At 32.8% G+C, this 15,030-nt stretch overlaps 3 protein-coding genes across 11 annotated transcripts in view; 1 reads left to right on the forward strand and 2 right to left on the reverse strand.

The window, feature by feature from the left end:
• The window catches only part of LOC127944924 (6-phosphofructo-2-kinase/fructose-2,6-bisphosphatase 2), a 23,258-nt gene extending 18,326 nt beyond the window's left edge, over positions 1-4,932 (reverse strand). Inside the window, exons 1-5 of one of the 3 annotated variants that reach the window (XR_008150477.1) lie at positions 4,651-4,932; positions 3,641-3,772; positions 3,406-3,535; positions 1,183-1,308; positions 199-295 (exon numbers count right to left, since the gene is read on the reverse strand). Coding sequence is in view for 2 of the 3 variants with exons in the window: in XM_052541349.1 (XP_052397309.1) it covers positions 199-295; positions 1,183-1,308; positions 3,406-3,451 (269 nt within the window). In the remaining variant the exon portion in view is untranslated. The remainder of the gene's footprint in view (positions 1-198; positions 296-1,182; positions 1,309-3,405; positions 3,536-3,640; positions 3,773-4,650) is intronic. The other 2 variants (XM_052541349.1, XM_052541350.1) reach the window with 2 other exon arrangements.
• LOC127944925 (myosin regulatory light polypeptide 9-like) lies at positions 4,335-10,690 on the forward strand. The gene is made up of 5 exons (XM_052541351.1): positions 4,335-4,377; positions 6,367-6,583; positions 7,562-7,768; positions 8,991-9,152; positions 10,131-10,690. The coding sequence occupies exons 3-5, from the start codon at positions 7,582-7,584 to the stop codon at positions 10,304-10,306; spliced, it is 525 nt and encodes a 174-aa protein (XP_052397311.1). The 5' UTR covers positions 4,335-4,377; positions 6,367-6,583; positions 7,562-7,581; the 3' UTR covers positions 10,307-10,690.
• A 1,365-nt stretch (positions 10,691-12,055) lies between these two features.
• The window catches only part of LOC127944922 (disks large-associated protein 4), a 108,184-nt gene continuing 105,209 nt past the window's right edge, over positions 12,056-15,030 (reverse strand). For all 7 annotated transcript variants that reach the window (XM_052541341.1, XM_052541342.1, XM_052541343.1 and 4 more), the window contains one exon: positions 12,056-14,027. In XM_052541341.1, coding sequence (XP_052397301.1) covers positions 13,803-14,027 — 225 coding nt within the window. In that variant the 3' untranslated portion in view covers positions 12,056-13,802. The remainder of the gene's footprint in view (positions 14,028-15,030) is intronic.

Raw genomic sequence — 15,030 nt, forward strand, 5'->3', positions numbered from 1 at the left:
CAAAAGACATTGATTCTTGCTCTTTGGAAACACAGTGTGATGTGAATATTACTTTACAGTGTGCCACACAGTGCAACTTCCTGTGAAACTTCCTCCTGATAATTTCCTGAAATGTCTGAAATGGGTTCAGGCGAGTCATCGTGCTTTAGAAACATCCTCTTGTCTCAGAGGTATTGGTGTAATGTAAGTGATACTCACTTTCTGATTTTCATGGCCTCTTCATTGTCATGACGGAAGAAGTCGAAAGACTTGTACGACTGTACCATCTCACGTCTATAAACACCCAGGTTAAAAACTGACACAAACACACACCAGTTATACTTCAGAGTAAAGCTAGTAGAATATATCATAGATGCAGTTCCAATGATAGAAAGGTACCCAGTTTTTCTTTTCACAATTGCAAGTTATAAACCTATAAAACTGCTAGTTTGCATCTTGCAATTCTGTTTTGTTTCTGTGGTGGAATTGAAAAATATTTGCGACTTTTTAATCTCACAATTCTTAGTTTTTTCTTGCATTTGCAAGCTTATATTACACAATTTAAGTTCGTTTTTCTCACAGATCTGAGTTTATATTTCGCATTTCTTACCTTTTCTCACAAAAGCAAGTTTATATCTCATAATTCAGACTTTTTCTCACAAATGCGAGTTTACATCTCGCAATTTACACCACTAAATCATTTTTATACATGTATATATTTTATACACATCTCACAACTCTGACCTTTTCTTGCAGTTTTGTTTTTACGTCTTACGATTCCGAGTTGGGAGTTTATTCTGAGAACGATTGCAAGTTATAAACTCATAATTGCTATTAATTAAAAAATAATAATTGTTTACACCATCAAATAAACATGAGTTTACACATATATAGCTCTATTCAAAATGTGTCTCAATTCAAAATGAGAAAAAACAGTCATAATTGTGAGATATAAACTCATAAACATAAAAAAAAAAAACATAATTGTGAAACATAAAAATTGCTAGAAACGTTTTATTTTATCCCGTGTAGGAATCACACTTCCAGAAAACTTTTTAACATTTTTTTTTTTTTTTATTAATCCAGATTATTAATTCTTCCTGGTTTAACTCAAAAAGAAATTTGGCCGTTTCATCCCCAGTAATAATTACATAACAACAATAATCAAGAACTCCATTCACAACACTGGATAATTTCTCTCACCTTTCGTGGGAACCCCGATCCAGTTGAGGTATCGCGTCAGCTTCTTGGATATGTACGTCTTTCCTCGGGCAGGAAGGCCGATCAATACGATGACGGTAGGGGAGTTGGTCATGTATGACGCCCATGCTATGAACATGATTGATGATATCAGATTGACACTCTATGTTTATACTCATAACAGCTGCACACAGTTCAGACGCTTCAGAGTTTGTCATGAGCCACATTCACAAGGATTTCACTGAGGGCATGAGGCTTTCATACTGCTCAAGATATTGAGATATAATTGCTTTTTCAATTATGTATGAAAAAAGCTTGAGGCTGCCACGTGTTTCTGAGAATGAAACAGCAAAACCATATACCAGCCATGCATTCTTTTAATATTATTTGATTAATATTGTAGAATTTATTAATAATTTGAATAAGCTTATATATATATATATATATATATATATATATATATATATATATATATATATATATATATATATATATATATATATATTCAGTTTTAAGTTTGAGTAATTTTCTTATGTGCTTTTTGTTTTTACATTTCTATACAGCTCTAATTAATGTAATTGCAGCTTAAGTTTGAATTTTATTACATCAGCTTAAATCTATAAATTTTAGTTAGTAGTACTTTTTTTTATTAAATTTTCAGTTCATCTATTTTTTTTATTTTTTTCTATTTAAAATAAAATATATTTTATAAACAAAATTAACAAAATATATTTTATAAAATAAAATAAAAAATATATACCTTATTTTATATTATATTGTTTTAAAATATATTAATATTTTGAGCATCTCATCAGCAAACACATGTACCAGCCATGCACACTTTGGCAAATCAAATTTATTTAAGTATTATTTATATACTATTATAGTATTTATTAATATTTTAGATTTAGATTTTATGTTTATTATTTGTTTATTTTTTGTAATTTTATGATGCACTTTTTAAATATTTCTATATTGCTTTAATTTTTTTTTTCAGTTTTAGTTCAAGTCATTTTAGTACATAATTTCAGCTAGTTGCCAAAACAATATTTCTTATCTTGTTTTAATTTAGGTTTCATTTCATCTAATATTTATATTTTCTTATATTTAAAATAAAATTAATTTAAAGTAAAAAAAATATACAATAACAAATTACATAATATATTTTATTATATTTTTTCACATGTATATTATAACTATATTTTTATATCAATTCCAATTGTTTTTTATTTTGGGTTTGTTTATTTATTTATTCATTTTTTAGTTGCAAATTACAACAATTATATATTTGAATGGGTTGCTATAGGGCTGCTAAGGTATTCAGGAGGATTGCCAGGACATTGCTAGGTTGTTAAGTGGTTGCTTATTGACCGTACATCACGTTGCTATGACATTCTTGCCTTTTCATCAATATTTTACTCTGCATTGAAGAAGAGAAACATGACCTGACACGCATCTCAACTGAGCTTTACATTCCACAAAAACACTGTCCGGATCCAAAGCTCAAATTCCAATCTGATTTATATTTCTCTGTCAGCTTGAACAAACACGTTAAAGCTCAACTCTCGGCTCTGCTTTTCAATGTCAGTCCCATGTTGAAAAACTAAAGCATTTCTTGATGTGCAAAGTTCCCATATGGCCATCACAAGCACTGCCAACTAAAACATGGGCTTCTGACATACTATACAAGGATATAAGAGAAGTTTTATCAGAAAAACACATTCATAACCACATCAGTACACTCTAAATGAGTCATTTAATAAGCATTTACCATGTTGCATACAGATATACTGTATACTGATAGAAAGGGAGTGCTAAGGTCCGTGGAAAAGAAAAATGTATATGTATAAAGCATAAATGTATAAACAATTTCAATTAAAAATAAATAAATAAATAGTCAGATTAAATTCAATTAAATGTGAAAATAAAAATAGACTAAAAAATAAATTAAAATTAAATCATAATAAAATAAATATTTGTAATTAATAAAATTATATGATATAATTCTATGATACAGAATATGATATAAATCAATAAATAAATGTAGTCAGTAATAATAATAAAAAAAACGATAGAATATAGAACTATATGTTTAGCCAATCATATTTATATTAGTAAAAACTGAGACTTTAAAAAATGTTTCTAGTTTGAGTTTTCCACAAAGTTTCAACCATTGAACATTCAATCAAAACACTGAAATGAGCATAAATAATAACAATAACTTACAGCATTTCTTCGCATTGACTCTGTGCTCCGCCTTCTTGTTGTCCATGACTCTTCGGGGCAGATTGACTATTTTGACGAACAGGTTTGAGGGTCAGCTCAGGTCACCAGAGGTCATTAGAGGTCAGTTCACCTGCGCAGGTACCACGAGACTCTGATTAGGTCATTATTGGCTTGACATAACTGATGTTTCATTAGCCTCCGAGACAGGGATTAAAAACCAAAGCTGTTTACTCACCCCGCTGCGGAGAGGACACAAACACAGGCACCATTTCCCATTCAAACGCAGTTAGAAATGATTATCTATTAAAAGCTCTAGGACAGAGCAGGCTTAATGCGACCGATGTGCTTCAGGAAGTGTTTGTGCCTGCTGGAGATAAAGAATATAGCGCTAGAATGACTATTAGCGTCGATTGAGGAAAAGAATGGGCGGGGTTAGCGGCGCGAATCTTGACTATGATTGGACAAGCACAATCGGTGAAAATAATTATTATTTTATCGTTACTTTTCAAAGTGTTTTTTTCAGTTAGATGACATTAATGTTTCTCGGTTTAATTACTTCGAGTATAAAAAATATTCACATCGCTTATGGTAGAAAAGCGCGTGTCACGTGATAGCTGTTACTTTGTACAGCGGACAATAAACCAGATGAGGCTTTTAATAACCGTTTTGTAGGAGAGAATGGTGCGCGTTTTTATTTGTATGTCAGTTATCAATGATTGTTTTATATATACATATATAAACATATAATATATTGTGTAGTATATATAGTATTTTATATACAAAGTCTATAACACATGTCTTGTATGCGACTGGAATCGCCCCCTGCTGGAAGAACCTCTCAATACGCACAAACAGCGCTGCGTCAAAGAACGTCTATGTACGAAGAAGAAGAAGAAGAAAGAACGTCTATGAACAGAGTCACGCCCACTTTTAGGGGAAAACAAACCGCCATACAGTATTGGATCGAGCGAGGTAGTGGACTAACCAAAGAGTTGTTGTGTGGTTGGGTGCACCAATAATGTTTATAAAACCCCAAATTTGAAATACATGGCTACCTGCCATCATCATCCATATCTTGCTGTTATGGAAATATCATAAATTACGTATGATGCTAATCGAAAGCTAAGCCAGGCTAGTTGTATGGCTGGACAGAAAAGTGCACCCAGTAGCTACACTAAATATAAAGATGTATACATTTAAAGCGGTTTACTTTCAAATACGAAGTAAAATCATTCACTGGCTTACCTGGTGACTTGATGAGGTACGAGTAAATGTCCCGGTAAGACACTTCTGGCCACTGGTGTACATCAGTTTGAAACTGGGAGAATGAAGGGACGTACATGTTTTTATACTGACCTAATTAAGTTTGTGGATGTATCATTCACGCTCTGTGGCAGGCAGGGTGGACATATAATTACTTGACATGTTTAGTTTTAGGGATTTATTAAGTTATTCACGACTGCTGGCTGTGTACGGACGTTGCTGTTTCTATGATAAATCTAGTTTATTTTCTCCTAAAAAGGAGGGGTGACGAAATTGCCAGTTACGTTCCCGGATGTGCCGGTGCGTATGACTCAAGGAAAACAATAATAAACGTGGTACTTTTACCGCTCAAAGGTCTGAACCAATCACGGTCTGAAGTCGCTGGGGGCGGGGTTTGTTGCGCTCCTCTGATTGGATACACTTAACATAAATCAGCAAGGCGCGCGGCTCATGTGTAGAGTCGAATGTAGAACGAAACTATAATTTAAATGTTTATTTGTTCAAATTCTAATCTGAATGAAACGTTTTGGATAAACATGAGAACATCAGAGAATAAATATTTTGTTAAAAGCATTATTTATGCCTAATTCTGAGACCTGCAGTGTTCAAGTTTTCCACATCAGCGATGATATATTGGATATTTTACGAAATTAAATAATCTAAACCCTTAAGCTTTATGTACAATATTTGTTTTACATTAGGTTTTGACACATTAATAGTTTTCTGTGTTATTTAGTCCAAAATGAATAGTGTATAAACTTTGATGTTCCATCTAGAGTCTAGACAGAAACTTTCTTACACTAACGTTGTCTAAACAAAAAACGACAAATAAATTAAATTAAAATATTTTAAAATAAATGTTTGTTGATAAAATAAAGTTAGATTAAAATAAATAAGAATAAAAAATTACATACAAATTATTTACATAATACATCTTGCAATACAAACTTAAAAGATTAAATAAAAATAGATTCAAATAAACAAATAACATTAAAATAAATAAATACTATTTAAATCAGAATAAATAAATTAGATTACAATAAATAAGGATACAATAAAAATTACATGTAAATAAATAATATATCTATGAGTACAATACAGAACTTAATAGAATATAAATATTTTCCAAATAATATTTTAATGTATATAACATTTGTGTCTTTACGCACAAAAATATATACTAAATATGTAAATATGTAACATTATGTATTTAGCCAAGCATGGTGTCCCGTACTCAGAATTTACATTATGCTTAAACATGTAAAATACTCTGATCATTTGTAATAAAATAAACTGGTTTAAAATACAACACTTTATTCAATCAAAATTGCATTGTTGATTTATTCATGCAATTCAAGCACAAACTTGCAGCAGAGACATTTCTTTTAGCTCTGGGTTTTTCAATGGGAATGATAAAATCCATTCATTATTGTAAATAAATATTTGAGAAGAAGACGAAAGAGTGATAACTAGAGTATATCACACGTTACCAAGCCAGCAGCTCATATATTTGCATTGTTTTTCCCATAATGCAAAACCCTCAGCTGGGCCTGAAGTGACAGTTTTATGAGCTAGAAGCCTTCATCTGCATGGCATGCCAAAGGAAATGTTTCTTTTGTGCTGCATACCGACCAAGTCGTTTATTTGCTAAATAAGGCCTCCTTCTGGCCATTGTGTAAACGCTCTGCTGTTTCTCAGGATATCTAAGGTCTGCCGCTCTCAGATTCCTTAGCCTTGTATGGCTAAAGGCTCCAGACGCGCCGGGCTGAAGGATGCTGACCTTATTGGCCGGCTCAGGAACAGGGAGGTGTGGAGAAACGCCTGAAAACCAAACACACTTCTCTTCAGCCCTGCAGCGCAGGAACAGACCCGAGGCACACAGATCTTCTCTAACCTCTTTCTACAGGAAAACAAGGTACAGTTAAGAACGAGTAATCATTGTTGGCTTTGTTAATAGTTTATGGATATAATACAGTTTCAGTTTTAACTTCTGAACAGGTTGATTTTGTAAATGTCCCAGGGCAGTGTAAATGATAGTTTCCAGATTTTTGATAATTTACATTTGAAATATGAAAAGTCTTATTCAACATCAAGATTTTGGGTTCTTATATGTAAGTTAAAGTGAATATCTCAGGTTATGTAACGTGTTTTACCCTTTTGCAATCTTGTCTGTGTCTGTGTGTGTGTGTGGTTTAGTTCAAATAGTGTTTGTTCTACCAAAGTTGGTTTCATTATACATATATATATATATATATATATATATATATATATATATATATATATATATATATATATATATATATATATATAAACATTAAATAATAAATTAAATAATTTGTAATAACATTGTATGGGTCAAAATTATATATTTTTCATTTATGTCAAAAATCATAAGGATATTAAGTAAAGATCATGTTCCATGAATATATATTGTGAATTTCCTACTGTAAATATATCAAAACTTAATTTTTGATTAGTAATATGCATTGCTAAGAATTCATTTGGAAGATTTTAAAGGCGTTATATGCTTTTACTACCTTAATTGAATTGTATATATGGTGTGACATGAATAATTTTCAGTTTAAATATTCCATGTAATATCTTTAATTCTGCACTTTTAGAAGATTTAAATGTAATAGTTTTAGATTAATAATAGCATGTCGATCCACAGGATGTTGTAGAAACTTCATGTCAAAGTCATATCAACATCATCAAATGTGCCTGATGTATTATGTCTGAATGCATATACAGATTCTGTACATATTACACACTGAAAACACACTTGATCTTCATACTCGTGACAGTAGCATTGCGCCATTGTAATGTTCATTTTCTTCCAGACTGCGATAAGTCGACTCTAATGAACTTAATCTTTTATCTCTTCCTTCTGCAGAACCAAACCCTGCGGTCAGAATGTCTGCAGCCAAGCGAGCCAAAGGAAAAACCACAAAGAAGCGTCCGCAGAGGGCCACGTCCAACGTCTTCGCCATGTTCGACCAATCACAGATCCAGGAGTTCAAAGAGGCCTTCAACATGATCGATCAGAACAGAGACGGATTCATCGACAAGGAGGACCTACACGACATGCTGGCCTCTCTGGGTAATATAGATCTATCTATCTATCTATCTATCTATCTATCTATCTATCTATCTATCTATCTATCTATCTATCTATCTATCTATCTATCTATCTATCTATCTATCTGTCTGTCTGTCTGTCTGTCTATCTGTCTGTCTGTCTGTTTCTGTCTGTCTGTCTGTCTGTGTCTGTCTGTTTTTGTCTGTCTGTCTTTCTTTCTTTTTTGTTTCTTTCTTTCTTTCTGTCTGTGTCTGTCTGTCTGTCTGTGTCTGTCTGTCTGTCTCTGTCTGTCTGTCTGTTTTTGTCTGTCTGTCTTTCTTTTTCTTAATTTCTTTCTTTCTGTCTGTCTGTCTGTTTTTGTCTGTCCGTCTATCTGTCTGTGTCTGTCTGTCTTTGTCTGTCTGTCTCTGTCTGTCTGTCTGTCTGTCTTTCTTTCTTTCTTTCTGTCTGTTTTTGTCTGTCTGTCTTTCTCTCTGTCTGTTTTTGTCTGTTTGTCTTTCTCTCTGTCTGTTTTTCTGTCTGTTTTTGTCTGTCTGTCTGTGTCTGTCTTTCTGTCTCTGTCTGTCTTCGTCTGTCTGTCTCTGTCTGTCTGTCTTTGTCTGTCTCTCTTTCAGTCTGTCTGTCTTTATTTCTGTCTGTCTTAGTCTGTCTGTCTCTCTTTCTTTCTGTCTGTCTTAGTCTGTCTGTCTCTCTTTCTTTCTGTTTGTCTTTGTCTGTCTGTCTGTCTTTCTTTCTGTCTGTCTGTCCGTCTCTCTGTCTGTCTTTGTCTCTCTGTCTGTCTTTCAATTCAAATGAGCTTTACTGGCATGACTTGTACAGTATTGCCAAAGCATTGGCCATTACATGAACAAATAATCAATAAAATCATTCTGTCTTTCTATCACTGTCTCTCTCTGTCTGTCAGTCTATCTGCCTCTCTGTCTGTCTATCTATCTATCCATCCATACATCCATCTCGTAAATAATTATTTATATGCTTTATTTTTTGGTGTGTGTAAATGTTTTATTTATTTAAATAAGTTAAATTAATATGTTATGTTATGTTAATCTTAAAATATGACCTTAAATTTCAACAAATAATATATTTTGGCAATAATATTCTGCAGCATGCAAAATATCTACCATTTATCTCCAACCACTCTTGATATTGTTTTACCAATGCAAATGAAGCTTGATGTAAGAGCAGATGAATGTGTGCATGCAGGAGCCGCTCTGCATCTGAAGGTGTATTCATGTCTCTGCAGGGAAGAACCCGTCTGATGAGTATCTAGAGGGAATGATGAGTGAAGCTCCAGGACCCATCAACTTCACCATGTTCCTCACCATGTTTGGAGAACGTCTGAACGGAACCGACCCTGAAGACGTCATACGAAACGCCTTCACATGCTTCGATGAAGATGCTTCTGGTACAGCCTCTATTCTAACAGACAGACAATGTGCTCAAGTGTTAATAAACTGAACTGTGCCATCTCAAGCTCAATGAACAGATTTAAATGCATGTTTTCTATAACTATGCTCTTATGAAGGGAACAGAATTGACGGTTTAAAATGCCATTATAAGCCTTGTGCGCGGTCACGAATCAACAAGCTTCTCAGAAAGAGCATATTTTTTGTACAAAATTATAGTAACGGTTTTGATATTTTAAGATTTCCCTCTAAAAAAAACACAACAGATGTAAGATAAAAAAAAATTATTCTGAAATTGTTCATTAGATTAAAATGTAAAATGAGTTAGATTATATATACAGTGTGTGTATATATACTGTAGATACACACATACATTTTTTTCAGTTATTGCATTACCTTAAAAAGGGTTATTATAGGTATTATAACCCATTTCTCATGTTTTTTATTTGATTGAGGCTACTAAAAAAAAAAAACAAAAAAAAAAACAATAGACATTTTTTACAAATTACAAAAACAATAAAATTAATAAAAATGTTACTCAAATTAAAATGATATTATGAAAAAAATATGAACTAATTCAAAATATCAATAAAAACTATAATAATAATTAAATGATACTAACCTTAAAGAACAGACAAAAAAAAAAAGCATCATCATGCAAGACAAATAAATTAAAAAAAAAGTAAAAAATAAATAAATAATAATTTATGCATTTAGTAAATGCTTTTATCCAAAGCAACTTACAGTGCTATATATATATATATATATTGGACTATAGTTTTTGATGAACTCTAGTCCATCCAAATACATTGATTGGATTTTTGCTGAAGTGCTCAGAAAATTGATTATATTATTTTAGTAAAAATGCAGATTTTTTTAATCCATGTTTGAAAGACACAAATGTCTTTGTATTGAGACATTTAGTGTTTGTGATCTCCTCATATAAGTACCTGAACCTTATCTGCCGTCTGTAACAGGTTTCATCCACGAGGACCATCTCCGCGAGCTGCTGACCACCATGGGGGATCGTTTCACAGATGAAGAAGTGGACGAGCTCTTCCGCGAGGCCCCGATCGATAAGAAAGGAAACTTTAACTACGTGGAGTTCACTCGCATCCTCAAACATGGAGCTAAAGAAAAGGACGACATATAAAAACCAGCAGCAGATCCATTCAGCGTCTGATTTCGTACGTGCAGATCGTAGCCAACACTTCAGGTTTTTGTTAAAGACAACAAGAAACTAAACTGCAATGCACTAGACACCTTTCAAAACACCTTTCCACATCACACTGGCAAGTGCTGCATGTGCAAACACACTTTAGATCCAATATTTGATCGGTTTTCTTTCTGTCTATCTCCAAATAAAATCACCTGGGTAAGTTATCAGAGAATGGAGCAGAAATTTGTCCTCAGATCTACAGAAGTCCAAAAACACCCTTTAACATGAAGAATAAAGTTTGTACATTTCAGAATAATAATAAATTTATTTTGCTAATAAACTTAATAAATTTGCAATTAGCATTGTTTAAAATAACAATGTTTTTCCACATTCCTTACTGTTTACGAGTTCTGCACACAAATCATCATACAAAATGCACACAAATAAAAATATCCAGTCCTGGTTTTCTGGATCTTAAGTGTAATAGTTGTAATGTTGTGATGTGTAATGTTCACACGCCTCGTCCGGATGATTGAGAAAACATAGGATGCTACTTTACTTCTCAAATTAATGGTGTGAAATCTTGAATCCGAGCAGTCTGAGCTGGGATTGGGCCAGACATTCATCAAAATTAATATCTGTAATAACATTACATGTTGAAATCAATACAGAAGTTGAATGTGAAGTGTTCAACTTTGCTTAAAAAAATATGATCATGTTTAAATCCATGCAGAATTTAATTTAGAGCAGAAAAGGCTTACGCTTTAGTAATTATTTGGAAGTGATTGATTATTATTTATTAAATTCCTCTTTTTTTTTATCTCCTGACAAATTGAATTTTGAATGGGAAATCCATTAATAATTGGGATTTTCCCACCAAAATATTAACATAAGAGTGGCACGATTTGTAACTTGATTGTGCGAGGCTTCAAGTTTCATCCGCTTGCACACTGCTGAAGAAAACAACAGAAACCCTCATAGAATTTATAATGGTTTTAATGGGAATAATGTTGGTTTTAATGGAAACTGAAGTGCTCTTGGACTACTGGATGGGGTTGCCAAGTCTATGTAACAAACCCAGCCCAAAGGTCAATCAACAATAGCCTAAAAACAACCCAATGACCCTAAACTACTCCCAAACCTAAACTACATACTACACACAATTTCAACTTGAACTCAACTAGTAACAGTCTGTTTTCATAAAGCCCTTCCCTCACAAAACACATGATCCAGCACAGGTTGAATACACAGTTCAGCCAATTACGGTTTCTATAGTTGTGGAGGCGTTTTCATCAGGGATGAACACATGCAAATCTAATAATCCATTAATAATCAGATCGATGAACAACAGAAGATTATTAGCCATGTATACATATGATTGCAACTACTTTCTGAATCAGAGTCAAAAAACATTGCACACATGAGCAGAGCTTTGGTTTCTAACTTTATCAACGCCGTATGAAATGCTCAATGGAGGAGACACAATTGTATCTAAATTTTTGCAAAAAAAAAAAAATGCGCTTCAGACTAATTTTCAAATATGGGATCTAAGGAAAAGCGCCACTTATGCTCGCAGTTATTTTCTGGTGAACATACACCAAAATTTAGTTAAGGGTATGCAATTACTTTAAGAGAGTAAAGTTGCATTAGATCCATTCAGATTGATTGAAAATAAGTGCATGGAAAACTCTCTCTCACACACACACACACACACATTCATAAAAGGTCAAAAATTTGAAATAATTAATTGTTTTCCTTTTTTTAATGATTCAAATGATCTTTCTGAAACCATTCTAATATGCTGATTTGCATTTCTAAATGAAAACATTTGTGCTGCTTCATATTTTTGTGGAAAAAAATCTAACTTTGTTTTCAGGACTCTTTGATGAATTGTAGGCTCCAAAAAACAGCAATTATTTAAAACAGAAATTTAGTAAATGTATTCAATGCCACTTTTGATCAACTTAATTGATGGGAAGACGTTTACATGTTGTGCACCAGTATCCAGGAAAATATTAAAAACCCAAAAGCCGTCTTCAACCCGATGGTAGTGTTTTCAGAGTGAGTCCAGGATGAAGAACTGTTCATGCCTCAGTCACCATCATCATATCAGCAAATGGAAGAGAAGTCTACATGTTGAATCCAAACTAAAGCAAGTCTGAACTTGATGCACCACACAAAGTGTGAAAATCAAGCTTCTGAAACATTCTTGTGATCCAGCAGCGATCTTCAATGTCGGATACACATGGAAATGTCCTTCAGATCTCAATAGTTCGCTCAAATTAACAGTTCCTGGCAAATGTTCTCACCCTCAGGCCATCTGAGATGTAGATGAGTTAGTTTTTTCATCAGATTAGATATTTAGAAAGCATTATTATGGTTTAGTGTCAACAGTTTGAAGATGTTCACTGATGTACTGGAGTGGTGTGGATTATTGTGATGTATTTATCAGCTGTTTGGACTCTCATTCTGACGGCACCCATTCACTGCAGAGCATCCATTGCTGAGACACTGATGCAATGCTACATTTACCCAAATCTACAACTCAAATACATTTTGGATGAGCTGAGGGAGAGTGTATTTCCAACTATTTCTTTAATACTTATAATCAATAATAAACTCTGACAAACAAATGATTTGTTAATGAAAGCGGCCTCAATATTTTAATATCGGAGAGAAAATAATCATTAAAAACATTTCGGATCTGATTGGTCACACACAGACTGGAACCGATCCCAAATCATCTGGAAACTGAGCGCTCGGAAACACATGGAAGGACTAGAGAACTAAAAAACACAACTGAAGGCTTTCAAATTATAATAACATTAATAATAATAATAATAATAGTACAAAACTAACACACCGTTGGCCCAAGTAAAAAATCGGGACATTGTCATTGAGTTATTAAAACATTCATCGTAAAAACAAAGCCGAGTGCTCATGTTTGAACCCTATTAAATAAACCGAAACGGATCGATGGATCGTGCACAAATTAAACAAGCTGAAGGAGTTTTGATTACTGGAGTGAATCAAACCCAACTAGTGGAGTGCAAAAATCTCTTTTACCACTTCAAGTATCCGTAGTACCGTCCAAACCTTCCCTTTAAGTGAAAGAGTCACGCATCCGTGCTCCAAAACCGGTGGATGAAGAGGAAATCAAAAATCTTGGTGAGAACAGGAAGACTGCGCTGATGAGAGACGAGGAACACACGTGCGGGATCCTGAGCGCATGCTGTGGGGTCATGTGACGTGTGACGCGTGTGTTTTCATCAGCGATATCAGCACATTTACAGACCGAGTCTTGATAGATATATATATATATATCCATGAGATAATTATTAACTTTTATAACATTTAGAATTATTACAAGAGTAACCATATAAATCAATGTCAAGTGGGAGGGGTTCTTCTGTGGCAGCGGTCAAATGCTCTTTTTATTTAGTATGTTTTGCTCGTTGGCCACACAGACCCCGAGCGTCTGCTTCGTGTATCAGAGTCGCGTCTGAGCCTCGGGGACGTAGATCTCGATGCTCTCGGCGCTCTCGGTGGCAGAGTTCTGTCGTTCAGAAACGGCTCGCTTGGCCGCCATCAGTCGCTTTCTGGCCTCCTGCCGCTGTTTGTCGGCGAGCGAGTCGCTGCTCTTCTCCTTTCCTCCGCTGGGTTTGACCTTCACCGTCTTCTTTGGTGTGTGGGACGGAGCCGACTTCTTCTCCTCCTGAAGACATGCATTCAACAATTAAATCTGGTTGTGGTAAATATTGCACTCATAAACTAATAAAATTCATTTACAATATAAAACTAATTATTTCTAACTTTAAATTTTTTTTATAATATATAATAAAATATTTTATTATTAAATTACATAATGCTAGCCTATTTTAAATTATGTTTATTAACAATAAAATGCATTTTAAAAAATACAAATTCAAATCAATTTAATTCGTTTAAAAATAAAATACAAATAGAATACAATGCATACAAATCTAGTGTTACATTTTTGTTATATTACAAGAGATCAAGTAAATATTACATTGATATTATTTTTAAACTTTTTAATTATTATTAGATTTATAAAAATAATATTTAATAGGGATGCACCGAAATTTTAGCCGTCGAAAATGACATTTACGCTTTTTTTTCCTATGTAGAATTCACCCGTTTGATTTGTTGCATAGAACTGAATAAAATCAAATATATTAATATTTATTATGAATACATTTTCGGTCCAATTCAAAAAAAGTTTGTTTTGTATTTTTTTTTATTTCAGTATTAAATTTGAGTTAAATTTAAAAGTCGTAGTAAAATACATTATTTAATAAATACATAATTATTAAAAAGGCATTTTTAGTTGCAGTTTTTATTTTCAGTCAAGTGTATCCAGAGTTTATTTATATTTAATCTTATAGATATTTAATCATTATTATTACTTTTTAACCTTTTAAAATACACTATGCTAGTTTATAATATTAAATACAATTTATAAAATTCATACAGAGTAAAATATTAAATTATTTCTAAAATAAAATACAGAAAACAAAACGTAATTAATATTAATTTTAACCCCCCCAAAAAGTATTAATATGATCATTAATATTACTTTTTAAATTTTTTTTAAAATTGTTGAATAAAATGTAATAAAAAAAGAAACCAAATAAAAATAAAATGCATTTCTCAAAATAAATATTGAATTTAATATGAAGTCATTTATAAAATAATAA

Source organism: Carassius gibelio, chromosome A23 (assembly GCF_023724105.1).
Source record: "Carassius gibelio isolate Cgi1373 ecotype wild population from Czech Republic chromosome A23, carGib1.2-hapl.c, whole genome shotgun sequence".
NCBI classification, from domain to species: domain Eukaryota; kingdom Metazoa; phylum Chordata; class Actinopteri; order Cypriniformes; family Cyprinidae; genus Carassius; species Carassius gibelio.

Excerpts from the sequence above, each read along its gene's own strand:
- LOC127944925 (XM_052541351.1), top strand. The coding sequence starts at position 7,582 with ATGTCTGCAGCCAAGCGAGCCAAAGGAAAAACCACAAAGAAGCGTCCG. Across the intron at positions 7,769-8,990 it reads CGACATGCTGGCCTCTCTGG|GGAAGAACCCGTCTGATGAG; the intron begins GTAATATAGATC and ends ATGTCTCTGCAG. Across the intron at positions 9,153-10,130 it reads CTTCGATGAAGATGCTTCTG|GTTTCATCCACGAGGACCAT; the intron begins GTACAGCCTCTA and ends CGTCTGTAACAG.